Consider the following 14,562-nt stretch of genomic DNA (forward strand, 5'->3'; position numbering starts at 1 on the left):
CAAAAGCTTGCTGAGTGAGCCCAGGGCATTACAACAATGAATCAGTGTACTCCATTTATTCACCTTCACACAGTTGAAGTGAATAAAAGAGATGGAGAAGCCGTTTATATATTTTTTCAATCTACATGTATTGGTGTAATGTTTTGTTTCTACTGATCTGAGAGGACGTACTTGTTAGTGTAAACCATTTGTCCCTTAAATCTCATTTTTTTTGGTTCCACAACTTTTAGTCCTGGATGAATGATGTTTATGTTGCTGTAGTACATCTAATGTTTTAGCATACCGCTATGGGAGAGACCATTCCAGCTCTTCTTCCCTTTTACAATCTAAGTGGATTTTCAGATCAATATCTCGTTCATGCATTCTTGTCATCATGCCTAAATAAACCCCCTCTTTTACAACTCCAAGTCTTTGAAAATTTAGTTGCCAAAGAGGGATGCTTATATTTCTCTATTGATCTTCCTCCCATAGGTGATGTGGCTCACTGCCCAGGGCAATGTGGTATTGGGGATGGTGTGAATAATCACCTAATAAACATTTTTTTTTCTATTGCTCATTGTGGGTTTAGTCAGTTGGGATCTTATCGAAAGCTATCAATTAAAAGGCAAATTGATGTTTCTAATTAACCAGGGCTGCATCTCATACACTGTAAGTTTAGTGATCAAACCTGAGCTCAATTGTTCTAAAGTAAAAAGTGTATTCAATTTTAGTGTGAGGTTCATGAAACATTTAATTCTGTTTATGGAAGCATATAGAGTAAGCAAGATGGTTTGTTGTGGGGTGATGCAAAAGAAGGACTCAGACCACAAAATAAAGCTTCATAAAACAGTTATATTCAATTTTCCAAATGCATTTTATTTTTTGCACCTTCTGACAGCAATTTAGCATCACATGTTGTACTGACTACACACAAAATCATTCTTCATTAACATAACTAGATCTCTTAGCACCATTTATCAAGCTTTGAAGTCTTTTTGCATGTTTTATAAAAAGGTTACACTCATGTTGTAATAAACTGACTCACATTTTTCAATATTACTTTTAAGAGAATTGTATTGACTCTACAATAACTTACAAAAATTCCATATCAACAGTATATTACCCAGCAAGCTGGAGTACTATTTCTATAATACAGATAGGGCTAGTGAGACCCTTTAAACAGATGAGATCAGGTTGAGGTATTTAGTGAACTCTTCAAGAAGCATGACGCGGGAAGCAGCTCATACAGAAAATTGGAAGTCATGATCATCGTTGAGGCCCAGCATGAACCAATGAACACAGACAAGACAAGCTGTGATAGAAAGGTTATCTCTTTTTCTAGCTTGGGAAATTAGTCTCAGTCCTGCTCAGGGGCCATATTTATAATATGTTGCATAGAATCGGTACTAAGTGTATGCATGAAAAAAATGGTATACTCCACAAATATCTCAGATTTTTTTAAATGATTGCATACTTTCCCAGCACTATAGCTCTTATGAAACAAGCCTATTAAAAACTTTAAGTTTAGAAGTTACAGTTCCTTAGGGCTTCAATGTTACATTTTTTTTAAGATCTTTTTATTTGTAAAAATAAGCTATTAAACCTTAAAGTCTACAGCTGACAATATTACTGGGTGCCTCGAACTGCAAATTAATTCTATTAAGTCCTTATAATATCCTCCTTCTGAAGCTGTTTTACATCAAATATCATCAGAACAGACATCTCACTAGAGTCCTCCAAGGAGGCGGCTAGTTTAAGTTGCTGAAGACCTTCCCCACTGAAAACCTTCCCCTCCCACACCCTGCTTTTGTTCAGTTTCAGATCTGTTCGGTCCTCTCCCACCACACTCACCCGTAGGGCTCCAGGGACTCGTACTCTGAATAGGGTCCATGAGAGTGGCTCAAGCGTTCCCATACGAGGTTCAAACAGCACACAGCCTTTCCCCCAGGCCGAATAGACACAAGGGAATGGAGGCATTACCTGATTGGAGAGGTTCCTCACTATAAAATCACACATTGGGCTGAAATCTTCACTGGATGTTATCCGTGCATACAGTCCTAGTCGATACACACCTGCCTCTGGTAGACTGAGACTCAAAGTCACCTTGTGGTCTGTGTAGGTGCAGAATACATAACGTGAAACTGGAAAAGTTGAGCATATGTTCTTTTTGCTGAGTACATAATGAAGTTCGAGGTCCTGCTGGTTGTGGAAGGTGATGTTGCATTTGCCCTGCTGTGTACTCACCATGGCAGAATTGTGGCTGAACCTAGATAACCCTGCCTTAGCCGTTCGGGTTCCTGGCCCACATGCTGAGCCAAGATTTGGAGGAAACAAATCTTCTAATCCAACAACCTTTCCTTTGCAGTGTAACAGGTAATTCGCAGCATTCTGGAACTTGACCTCTGTATTCTCATAGTCCCGCACAAACAATGAAAGTCTGTAGAAACCATGAAACGGGCACAAGACATGACAGGTGAGGCTCTCTGGTTGAATCTGAGTTGCCAAGCAGCACTTGGCTACAGCAGCTTCCATTTGCGGGTGGACAAGTTCACATAACACCATTAGAGGCCTACAAGTCTTCAACACCAGGTCAAAAACTCCATCTTCCACTTCAACAACCTCACTGCTCTGGGAGCTGCCAATGACACCCAAGGATCCTGCAGCAGGCTGTAGACCCCAAGAAAGAAAGGGGTTCTCTGGAATGTCCTCAGTGGCTCTTGGGTTTGGACACTTCACAGTGAAGGAGCAAACCCAAACCAGAGGTGTTGTAGCGTTTTCTGACCTTGCAAACAATTTGACATCATAGGTGTCACTTTCAGGTGGCAGTAGCTGCAACTTCATGCTTCGACTAGAGACTGTTAGAAGGCCAAAGGAGGAATTGCTTGACTCTTTCTGCTCCACAGACCCACAGTGAAGAAGATCTTGATGCTGCGTTATCTCATAGGTGAAAGTTGTTGGCCTGGAGAATCCAAGGGATACAGTTGCCTCCCCATCATCTGAGTAGGAAGTTAAAAGAACATTTTGTTTTAGAAGATAAGAAACATATCAACACCATGAATGATGAGAAAGGCTGAACCTTTATCCTCTTGAATAACTTACAGTAGAGTATATTTACCCACAAAACACTAAGCAGATTTTGTGTATAAACTGATTTAGAATATACAGCCGTCTTTTGAAATAAAAAAAAATCTTGACCTGTGACTATATAATAGTGAAGAGGACTTATCAGCCTGAGCCCCATCTTGAAGAAAGCAGATGTCTTGAAGACCCTTTGTTCAAATTCCTCGATGGGGATGGGTTTGTCCAGGAGCTGCCATTTCTCCTCGTCTGGAAAGTGTGAATCGATGAATTCCTCCGGGTCAGTTAGGAAATAGAAGTCATCAAAACTTGATTAAAAAAAAAGACAAATTTTAGCTTGAGCCTGAACGCTGCTGTTAATGTGTTTAATTGATATAAACTAAGTATAGACTGGCGAACGTAGGTAATTACTCTAGGGCATTTTAAAACTATTAAAATAAACAATGACATTTAGATTTTTATACATTTTCTTTCAGCACCTTTTGACAAAGCTTTCGTGCTGCATATCCACTTGTCCAGCTCCCCAACAGGCATCCAGAAGGAACCACTCCCCCCCCAGAAGCACAGCGTTCCACAAGTGATCCGACTTCACATGCTTTAGGCTATGACCTTGACGGTAGCCAATCCCCTTACTGTGGCCTGTAACTTCCTGGCACTCTATGCCCACTTCTCTGGAAACACAGACCAAGTAAACATGTTTTCAAATGTTTCATCTGTTTATCATGACACAATATCCATGTGGTTTACAGAGTATTAATGTAGTAACATAGTTTAGTGACATTTTATTTCCTGTTTTGATGAAGTAATGGCTAGCATCAGGTGTTGGAGATCCAATAGCAATCAGGATATGCAACAATTTCTAGCCTCTTTCCAAGGAATACAAAATTAGTTGTATACAGTGTTGGGCACGTTACTTTGAAAAAGTAATTAGTTATAGTTACTAGTTACTTCTCCCAAAAAGTAACTGAGTTACTAACTGAGTTACTCCACAATAAAAGTAACAAGTTACTAGTAAAAGTAACTATTGCGTTACTTTTGCGTTTCTCGCCCCCGTACCCTCACCACCCAGCCCCCACTTTCTCGCGGTGTGTTTCCAAAGCCATCTGAATAGAGCGGACGATTTTAACCTCCATGTGTAAAAAAAAAATAAAATAACAAAGGATGCATAATTTTTGAGGTAATTGAGTTCTTATGTATCCTAAAAGGCAATTTTCATGTTATTGGGGCAATTACAACATATTTAGGCCAACAACATATTGCTAGTCATGGATCCTTTTCAAAGTCACAGCTACAATTTTTTCATTAAAGATATTCATTTTTCCAAGCAAATAAATCCACAGAGTGTCTAGAGAATAAAAGTTTAATTTCTCTTGAAAAATATTGTATATAAATAATTTTCTATACATTGAGTAGGGTCTAAAATATATAAATATTTACTTCTGATTGCAATTCCAACATCAACACAACAAAACTCAGATGTTGCCAAATTCTGGGAGCTCTATAATAGAGTTGAAAAATTACTTTTTCCTGGCATTACTTTTCTCAAATTTTAAGCAAAAAAAAGAAAAGCAAAACGAGGATAAACATCGATTGGTTACTGACACAGAGGCAAAGTGGCTCAGAAGTTAAGGTAAGTTGAGGGCGTTTCTCTTGAGCGTTCTCGTGTGCTTGTGTACTCGTGACACGTCATCAGCCTCAGCCCGAGCACCGTTCCAATTCTCGAGAACGCCAGATCGAGAACGCACCAAATCCCCGGATGTTGTTCTCGCCCCGCCCTCTTTATCAATCATGCATCAGAGCAGTCTTGTGTGCGTTCTTCAGACTGACCGCTTCCCTAGAATGCCCCGCGGCCGCAGCTTGATTCGAGACAGCGCTCACAGTGGTAAGTTAAACATTCCCTTTTCTGCTGCTGTTGTTCTTCAAAAGTACGTTTTGAAATCGTTTGAGGCGATAACATTATACATTTAAGCCTCCCTGTGTGGCCTGTTTACAGAGCTAGTGCGAAATTAAAAAAAAAAAGTCCGACGTTGAGCGGACCAGAGTGACCAGCAGACCTCCGAGGGTAACCGCAGCCAGGGCTAATGTTAACCCGTCTGTAGTGCACTTCTCTCGGTCTAGTTATGTGTGAACTACCGCTCGTTCTGATGGCGGTTTTTTGCGGTTCGGTAATTTTTTTAAATGTTTTTTAAAGCTTTAGAAATTAAAAATATTGTTTTCAAAATGTTTTGTGTAGGGAATAAATAGTTTTGACTGTTAAAGAAATGCTAAAGAACGTTGTATGTGATGACGTCACGAGTACGCTTCTGTTCCAATACACGTACGTGCTTGCGTGCTCGCGTTCTCGTCAAGTCCGATTTTCCTGTGTTCTCGCCAAGAACGGACTTCACGAGAACGCGAGTACATACTCGCGTTCTCGTGAATTGAGAAACGCCTTGAGTGTTTGCAAATGCTAACCAAAGCTTAGCTTTAGCAAACCTGGCAATCAGCTTGCAAACAGTACAGAACATGGGTGGGCACATGGGATACCCATTGCCTTAGAGCAGAGCCAATGAATTGATGAGTTTCAGAAGCATTTCATCATGCAGCATTCTACCTAGGGATGGGAATCGAAAACCGGTTCCTGTTCAGAACCGGTTCTGTGTGTTCCAATTCGATGGCACAGTTTGGCAGCTCACTTAACAATTCTCTTAACAGTTCCAGGCAGCACCAGAGCCTAGCGCTGGGCAGCACAACTTATGTCACGTTATTTACACAAGTTGCACAAACGGCATTCAGTAAGCAAGTAGGTTCTGACCCGGCCTAAGTCAAGAAAATCAAAAAACAAAAATGGCGTCGCATTGGGTAACGATTGAAAGATTGGCTTCATTTTAAGGAGGAGAAAGATGGCAACAAGGTGCTTTGCAATCATTGCAAAGTGGCAATTACATCCGTGGGAGGAAATACATCCAACATGGAGAAACCCCTGCACACACAACATGGCATACATTTTAACAAATGCTGTGTTTTTCATGCTTCCGGACAGAAGCTAAAGTTACAACCAGCATGGAAGGAAACTCTGTTAGTAAGTAGCTAGTTTTATATCACTGTGCTTAATATGGTTCCTAGTAAATCATATATCATTTCTGGAAATAAATCAATTTCCTAACTCTCTTAGAGGTTATTAAACATGCTAAGAAGTTGCTCCACAGTTCAGGGAGCGAGAGAAAGGTGAGACTTGTTTATTTAAATCAGGGAGATTAGTTTATTTCCCGAAATTGTACAGTATTGCTTTTTCATTAAAAGGATGCCTTCTCCATTAAATTTAGATGACTGTGACGAGACGGGTAGCCCAGAGGCTGGCGGCTCCCATTCACTGCCTTCTGTTTTTGCAGAGACAGACAGAAATAGAATGTCCCAGGCAAAGGTAGACGAATGTCACCGTGCACTTATCAAGTTCATTGTTTCACAGAATCAATAGGAGAATAGATAAGGAATCTAATCGTTTCTCAGAATCAATAAGGGAATCGGAATCGTGAAAATCTTATCAATTCCCAACCCTAAATCTACCTATACCATCTGCCATATTGATACCAAATGCTTAGCTTAGCTGCGGCGCTTCTCCTCTGACCAGAATGGATCATTATCATTTAAATTTGAGGACAGTTAGCCGCTCATGTTAACGTTGCCAAAGACATCAGCAGAGCAGTAGAAAATTATATTTAGGTTGCTCTAATCGTCTTTAATCATGTAAACAAAACTTTAAAAAAATGCAAACATTACATACGAGTAAACTGAATATGACTGAAGCAGGTTATAGTTATAAAACAAAAATACAAAAATAAACACACATTTCACATGCCTAACAACAGAACTATAATATGGAGTACAACTTTATAATCAGTAAGCTTTTTTAAAAAGGTTATGTATTTTCTGAAATAATTACCAAGAGTATGGACGCCCTTACAACCTCGCTTCTTTGGTCTTCCACTGGAAAAATTCTATTCAAAGGCTCTGGCCCAGAGGGATTAACCTGGAGTTATTACCTTCTATACCCACTGATCGATGTTAATTCTCCGTTGTAACCAACAGTTACCTCACATATGACCTTTATCCTCACAACATCTCATAGTACAGCAATGACTTGACCACCAATGTCATCCAAGATTGTTACCTGCAACACAAGCTTAGGTCCTTCTGCATTTGCAACAAGATGCTACATATCCTCTATAAGTCTGTTGTAGAGTGTGATCATTTCTCCCATCATCTGCTGAGGAAACAGCCTAAGATCAAACAACTAAAAAAGTTCAGCCAACTAATAAAGAAGGCCAGCTCTGTTCTAGAAAGTCCTCCAGAACCTCAAGTTTTGATTTCATACAGAAGAATTCTTCATAAAGTGAAGAACATTATGGACAACAGAGATAATCTTCTTCAGAGGATTGTTAAACAGCAACATAGCATCTTCAGAAAGGGGCTCCTCTAGAACTGGTGCAAGACAGACCATTACAGAAGATCCTTCCTGCTAACAGCTATTAGCACCAACAAGAACTCATTGAAAAAGTGTCAATGAGTCACTGCAACATTTAATTTTCCTTTGGGATTAATAAAGTATCTTTTAATTGAATTTGAATTAAATTTTGAATCCAGCTGGCATTAGACATGTTGCTATGGAGATAAACATATACAGTGAGCTATTTTTTCTGCTTTTACATGTCATTAATAATTATAATTAGTATTATTTAGGGGAAGGAGATTGAAAAAAAAGGAGCAGTGGATTGTTTCTTGCTCTAAAGACAATATATTGTTTAAGCTTTATTTTGACCCATCAGAGCATACTTTAGCACAGAGCCTTTCCTTTATGCTAAGGTATCTATCAATGTCTAAACATCACAAAAGACTACAGTCACAGAAATGAACAAACCCTTCATCCAAATTCATGGAGTTTCACCCCAAAAAATAATTTAAACAGTGTAGATTTTATGTAAAAATAACAACTGTTATATATGTATTCATTTCTTCAGTGCACTAAAATTGTGAGATTAAACAAGAAGTTACCTGCACATCTCTGTACAAAGATTGGAGTAGCTACAGCAAACACCGCGACCGGCAGCTATCACTTCCTCTGGGGAGCTCAGCTTTTCTGAGCGGCCAAGATACCCGCTCACATCATATTCTGTGAACACATTCCCTTTATTTATTTAAAATGTAATATAAAATTAGGCTGCTGCCTGTAGAACAGGTAATTCTCAATGAAATGAAAGACACCTTACAGAATAATTTAATGGTAGAGTTGTTTATATGAAGCAAACTCACCAATGTTGTTGCACAGCCACACCCAGATGGCACGGAGTTGCTCCAGCTCATTTCTGGTTCCCTGTGTGATGCTTTGTACTATTGTCTTAACATCATATACACACTTTTGTTTCAGCTAAAAAACACAAATACACATTAGTTAAAAACTAAACAAGTTCTGTGGGATAAATTGGATTAACTTTTTACATCTACTTGCAACATTTAACTAATAGCCAGAGGTGAGGATAAAGAACTGGATATAAAGCAGACAGTACAGTATTTGCTCCTGACTGTAATAATACAGTAGGGTATCCTCACCTCTGCTCCTGCTTTGATGACACTGGAGTCCAGCCTATGGAAGACCTCGGAGCTTTTAAAGAGGTCCTTCCTGCGCTTTCTTTGACCTGGCAGAGCAGCTTTTAACTGTCCCCTCTGTCCCAGTTGGGATTTCTGCTGCAGGTGTCTCTGTTCATTTGGGTCCTTCCTCAGTGCACTTTTTTTCACAGCTGTGATGGACTTTGCTGCACTCTCTGAGGACAGCTGCCTCTTTGCTGCTGGGCGTTGATCCTCGCCGTCCACTCTCAGGTTCTCTGCTATGCTCTGCCTGGCAACCGCAGCATTCCGGGAGGCTTCTGCACTAACAGAGAGCTGGATAGCCACCGTATCTCCCGCATCAGGAGATTTTGTGCTCTCAGGGACTTGGTCTTTATATTCCACAGGTGCCTGCACCACTTTAACATGGTTCTGCTCAACTAATCTGGGATTCTCTTTAAGTTTAGAAAGTTCTGGGTCCTTTGCCAGTGATGATCCCTTCTGTGTCACATTGTCTTGTGAGGAAAGCTTTAATGAGCAGGCAAATGGAAAGGAGAACTTCTGTAATGCAACTTCGGCTGACATTACACTGGATGCATGGTTTTCTGTGGAAAGAAAGAAGAGATGGAGTTTAAAAGAGGTGCTCATCCTTACAATTGTGTACCTCTCAAGCAAATCTTTTTTTTTTTATGTACAAGACAGATCTGTGTATTGTAAGATTTCTTAAACTGAACATGTGGAAATTCATACTGTTCTGATGGACCCTTTTTGCATTGCAGAAACAATCCAAAAAGGGGTTAAAAATATCTATATTTTTTATTTGAGTAGGTAAATATGATGATCTGCAAATGGAATGAGCATTTTTTTTATCCTTAAATAAAAATTGATATTATACCCTTAAATAAGATACTTCTTATTCTTTCTTTCTTAATTTAAATGTAAATAGTCTTATTCCTTTGGCAAAATATCCCCGTTACCTGCTCAAATCAAGACAAAATGCATTTACTTTAAGAACAATTGATTTACTTACATTTATTTTTTTATTTTTTTGCAATTTGTACCTCCGTTAAAACTGGATTTGACTCACACTTCCTATACCGTACAGATAGGCGGCTGTAAGGGTAATTATCTGACTTTAAAGAACTGTAACTAGGTCAGCTGATACCATCAGGAGTCATATTCTTTCATATTATATAGCTGCAAATGAGTATCAGAAACCATAAATTGAAATTGGTGGTAGTGAAACATTACTGATCTCCATAATTTAAGACAAAGAGAGCTACAACAATACAGAACATCTGGGCAATAATTAAGTTCATCAGTATGAAGAGGTTTGTTTGCGGTTAAAATAAAATGTATGTAAAAACATTGTTCCTTAGCATCCTTTCACAAAGCTTTCTAACCCTCATTCCTGCAGTTTGCAGATAGATCATTCTTACAGCACATTCCATTAAAGACAGTGATAAATCTTCAATTAGATAAAGTCTATTCATAACCATAAATGAAACCACAGATTAGAGCCATTAGTCAATGTCACGACATCAGCACAAGAAGTCTTGTGACACTTCCCATCGACCGATGAACGTGTTCATTGTGAGATATAAATAAGCTACATATGGGAACGCATTAATCTGCCAAAAAGCAACTTATTATATCAAAGAGAAAGAGACGCTGGCACAGTGACTGTCCTTCTACCATGACCTGGGCTTAAGGCCTGTTCTGGCTAGGATCTGCCCTGCTCAAGTGTCCCTCAGCAGATCATTAAGTGCTTCCACTGTAGCCAATGAACCACAGCTAACCTGACCTCCACATTTCTTGGAGTGCTATACAAAGTCCCAAACTGTGCATCAACCTTCATGTTGGGGTAAATTAAATGCCAGGGGCAAGAAAAATAAAACATATTTTAATCAGAGTAAAAACACCTTTTAAAGTAGTTTTACTGATGTCTTGCTCTGTCATCTTGGTAACTCTTTAAAGGCTGTATTCATACAGGAGGGCATGCTTTGTTGCTACATCTCTATGTTAGTGAGGCTTTTACTTACCCTTTCAGAGTGTAAACTATGTGGTGGACGACTGCTGATCTGTCAGGGAAGGATGTTTCCACTGTCTCTTCTCAGTGGTCTCTCATTGTGGGGGGAGGCTTAAATACTGTGCAAGTGGCCTGCCAGGACAGGCCCCAGAATAACAAGCCTAAAAATACTACAAAGCAGTTAAGACCAGCCAATAGAACAAGCCCCGGCCGAGGAGAGTGCCAATGTGTGTATTTACAAGCATGAATGTGCACTTATGATGTACATTGTGATTTGTTGTTGGTATACTTTACATGAAATTGCTGCTCAGTACATCCACAACAGAGTTAGGACTTAAGTGACTGTGAAATAGTATCTATGTGGTTGTCACCGTCATACAAGGTGGTGAGTTAGCCTGTATTGGTAAGAACTCAGAGAGGGTTTTTTTCTATTCCTATTTAGAGCCCCTAAGGCATATAACCAACATATCAGTCAGTGGGAGGTGATTTATCTTTTCTGTTCACTTTGCCGACAAACAGAGTGATCTGCATCTCTCCCCTTCCTACATAATCAATTTAAAGTTAAAATTGCTGACATTGTTACAATGTTTGTAATGTTAACTCATATCAAAAACATTATTCATACAATGTAGCCGCTGTATCAACTACACTGATGTAGACAAATATTTGATATCATAATCAGTCTAATACTCCACCAACATTCTTTCCTCATTGACTGATTGCACATGAAAAGAAGCAATGAGTTTCTGTTGAATATTTCAAAGTAACATCAATTTACAGCCAATCAGATGAAATAGGATATAAGACAAATATAGAAGAGGAAAAAGAGAAGAGAAAGGAGAATCCCTAAGTGGCATAATAAACTGGTCAGAGGAGTTCCTTACACAAGAAAGCACAGAATAAGAGAGTTCCTACTTTGTGGTCCAGATGGTTGTTTATTTTCTTGAAAACTAACTTTCTGTTGCACCTTTTCCACATGGTCATCCCTCTCTCATCAAGCAGCTTCAGGTCTATCAGGAATTCTCTTTGACTTGAAAAGTCACTTAGACTTAAATGCTGTTGGTTTAAGTATAATATCTTGCATATCCAATAAGATCTGTACTTTTCATTAACAACCAGATTATATGAAGAAAACTGATTTTTAGGTGAATTATTAAGTTGCACTAGACATGTTGGAGGAATGTAAAAATAATGAGACCAAAGCAAAACTCTACAGGAACCTCAAATAAACAAAAGCACAGTTTCACATAGACTTTGCTTGTCAAGACCTTTTCATAATCTTGGCACCTTTAGGCTGGATTTTACTCCTTGTTGTTCTCTTCTGCTTTGCTCCGCCCTGCACTCAATATCTCTCGTCAGGTCCACCTGTTGCTGCTGCTATTTAAGCCTCCGGATCCCAGCCTTTGGTGCCAGATTATTCTTCTAGCTTCTAGCAAAACTAACTCTAGCACTCCCTGTGTTTAGTTCTGCCTGTCCCTATCTTGTTTCTTCCCACAGACTTTTTTTGGGTTTTTGGTTGTTCCTTTTCTTCTCTGTTTGCCTGTTCTCTGTTTCCAGGCTGTTACCTGGATTCCACCTGTTGTCGACCTTGGACCCGTCTTCTAACCACGGCTTGGATTCACCCTCCTGGTTCCGTCGGTTCCTCTGTGTGCTCTGGCTGCTGAAGCACGCTGCTCCTCTTCTCTCCTGGACCTCTGGTACCAGACTAGTAACAAGCAACAGAGTTCTGCTCCTCTGGACTACACTCCATCTTCTGGGCTCCTGCAGAGTTTCTAGTGTGCCCGCAGCAGCAGACAGGCAGCCGCACATTTATTCAATAAACAAGTTTGAATATATCACTGTCTGTCTCACCTTAATTCTGGGTCCTATGTTCTGAGCCTTCTAACAGCTTTGTCTGTAGTACTGTGTCTCTCTCCCTTTCAGGATCCATCTGTCTTTGGGATCTAGCAGCTTTCAAGGAAGGACTTGTCATGATTACCCAATTAGCCAAGACTTTGGACAATTCTTTGCAAGAGGCAGAGAAAAAATCCAAAAAGGCGTTTTTATAATTTTCTTCATACAAGTCACAGTGGAAATGCCATCAATCTATGCTGGTTGTACCTATTTCTTGATTCAGCTCTGAAAATCTAAATTAGTAAGTTTGACTCATTCATATTAGATTTTTTTTCTGCACTATTAACTGCTACCAGACATTCAGATAACAATTCTTTCGAGCATGAAACATCCAGGTCATAAAGGCTTGGTATTGAAAACACCTAGAGCGCAGTTGGTGTGGTTTAAGAGGGTATTTTTGATACATCTATAAGTCTGACATGGGCTTTTTCAATATCCTTGGTAAAAGCTGTTAAATGAATAAATTAGATAAGATACAGTGTTCGGATATGCCACATTGTTATTATTTTTTCCCAGCTGCATTTTAGACCTAATTTACAAAAGGGGCCAGTGTGGGCCAATGGTTTTCATGGGGGGAGCAGAACAAATGAAACAGAGTAATGGTTTATAGTTTAGATATTAAGTAAGCCGAAGAGCCTGGAACTACCAGTTAGAAACCCCCGATCTAGCCAATGAAAACTTTTATCCTATCTCAGTGCAGTACAAGCTAAAAGTGCAAAACCTTAATTTGTAAATTAATGTTTTAGAAAACCTGGCAGTAAAAATGCAGTTTGTTCAGGGGACCAATAAACTAGAGAGTCTGTACCAATGCGTTTCATTTGATATTGATTTATGTAGTATTACATGTTCAGTATAGGAGCCATAATAGGGGCTAGGACCAGTTCTACAGTGGCACTGGTCCCTGTTGGTCCCTGTCTACGACCATGGTGGTTCCTAATTAATAAATCAGATCAAAATATTTTAATGTCATACTATGGAGACTTCGACTGGGTTATTATCAAATAGTTGCAGGAATTTGGAATACAAAGTGCAACCTTTTGGTAGACACATTACTTTTCTCTTAAAATTCTATTCTATTCTTTCAGTTTATTTATACGTACAGCACCAGTTCAAAACACATATCATCTCAAGGCATTTTACAGAGACAACTCAAATTGTACAGACAGCAACAATCCCTCACACCGAGCATATATGCAGCAAGCGTGGAGAGGAAAAACTCTTTTAACAGAAAGAAATGCCCGGGAGGACTTCTGGTGATGATGCTGAAGCAATGGCAGCGCAAACATCCCACTTCCAACCGGCTGGATGATTATCCACTGTGAAGAACATTAGGTTTAAAAAACTGTTTTGAAATTTAACATGGAAGGGGCTAAGCAAAAAAAGACCAAAGGCAAACATAAGGAAGACAAGATTCCGGATTTGATAAAGGAGAGTCTGTTAGAAAAAAAAACTACAGCAACAAGGAAAGCTATAATTATAATGACAAGGAAAAAGAAGCTAAACCTGTCATGCAGGCCATCTACGAGATATATTCGCTCCTGTTGGATGTTGAAAGTGAAATGAGTGAATTTTGACTTTCCTTTCGTAACGACATGTAGAAGGAGTTGAACAGATTCAGGGGAGAAATCAACCACTAACTTGAAAGAGATACAAGTCAGCTTCAGACTGCTATGACAAGAGTGGGCTTGGCCGAACAGAGCATATAGGACATTAAACACTCAGACATTGCAATGAAGGAGGCCCTAACTCAGGCACCAGAGAACCAAGAGGCTTTGCAGACTTGGCTAAACGATCTAATCTGCCAGAGTTTGTGAAGAAGCTAATAAAATAAGAAGTCAGCCCTGTAGTCAAGGAGATGGACCTGAGAATACAGTAGTGCCACCGGGGGCTCACCCCAAAGCCCCCTGAAGACGCACCAGCTAGATCACATTTGATTTCCCTCTTAGAGTTCATAGCAAAAGAACAGGTGCTGTGTAAAGCGTAGCGAAAGAAAGGAGTTCGTT

The 14,562-nt window shown here is 39.5% G+C and overlaps 2 protein-coding genes across 3 annotated transcripts in view; one reads left to right on the top strand and one right to left on the bottom strand.

Moving 5' to 3' along the window:
• The window catches only part of LOC107099691 (chromosome unknown open reading frame, human C20orf194), a 37,180-nt gene extending 32,482 nt beyond the window's left edge, over positions 1-4,698 (top strand). For both annotated transcript variants that reach the window (XM_015397918.1, XM_015397919.1), the window contains one exon: positions 4,688-4,698. The gene's annotated coding sequence lies outside the window, so the exon portion shown is untranslated. The remainder of the gene's footprint in view (positions 1-4,687) is intronic.
• On the bottom strand, positions 1,548-10,808 carry ky (kyphoscoliosis peptidase). The gene is made up of 7 exons (XM_015397920.1): positions 10,680-10,808; positions 8,644-9,242; positions 8,347-8,461; positions 8,089-8,206; positions 3,537-3,728; positions 3,175-3,365; positions 1,548-2,975 (listed from the first exon to the last, which is right to left on the bottom strand). Exons 2-7 carry the CDS (start codon positions 9,220-9,222, stop codon positions 1,639-1,641), a joined length of 2,532 nt encoding a protein of 843 aa, XP_015253406.1. The 5' UTR covers positions 9,223-9,242; positions 10,680-10,808; the 3' UTR covers positions 1,548-1,638.
• Between the last annotated feature and the right edge of the window lie 3,754 nt (positions 10,809-14,562).

This window comes from Cyprinodon variegatus, unplaced genomic scaffold, assembly GCF_000732505.1.
Source record: "Cyprinodon variegatus isolate N-32 unplaced genomic scaffold, C_variegatus-1.0 Scaffold897, whole genome shotgun sequence".
Lineage (NCBI taxonomy): Eukaryota > Metazoa > Chordata > Actinopteri > Cyprinodontiformes > Cyprinodontidae > Cyprinodon > Cyprinodon variegatus.

Excerpts from the sequence above, each read along its gene's own strand:
- ky (XM_015397920.1), bottom strand. The coding sequence starts at position 9,222 with ATGTCAGCCGAAGTTGCATTACAGAAGTTCTCCTTTCCATTTGCCTGC. Across the intron at positions 8,207-8,346 it reads GTGGCTGTGCAACAACATTG|AATATGATGTGAGCGGGTAT; the intron begins GTGAGTTTGCTT and ends ATGTGTTCACAG. Across the intron at positions 2,976-3,174 it reads TCACTATTATATAGTCACAG|ATGATGGGGAGGCAACTGTA; the intron begins GTCAAGATTTTT and ends CTTCCTACTCAG.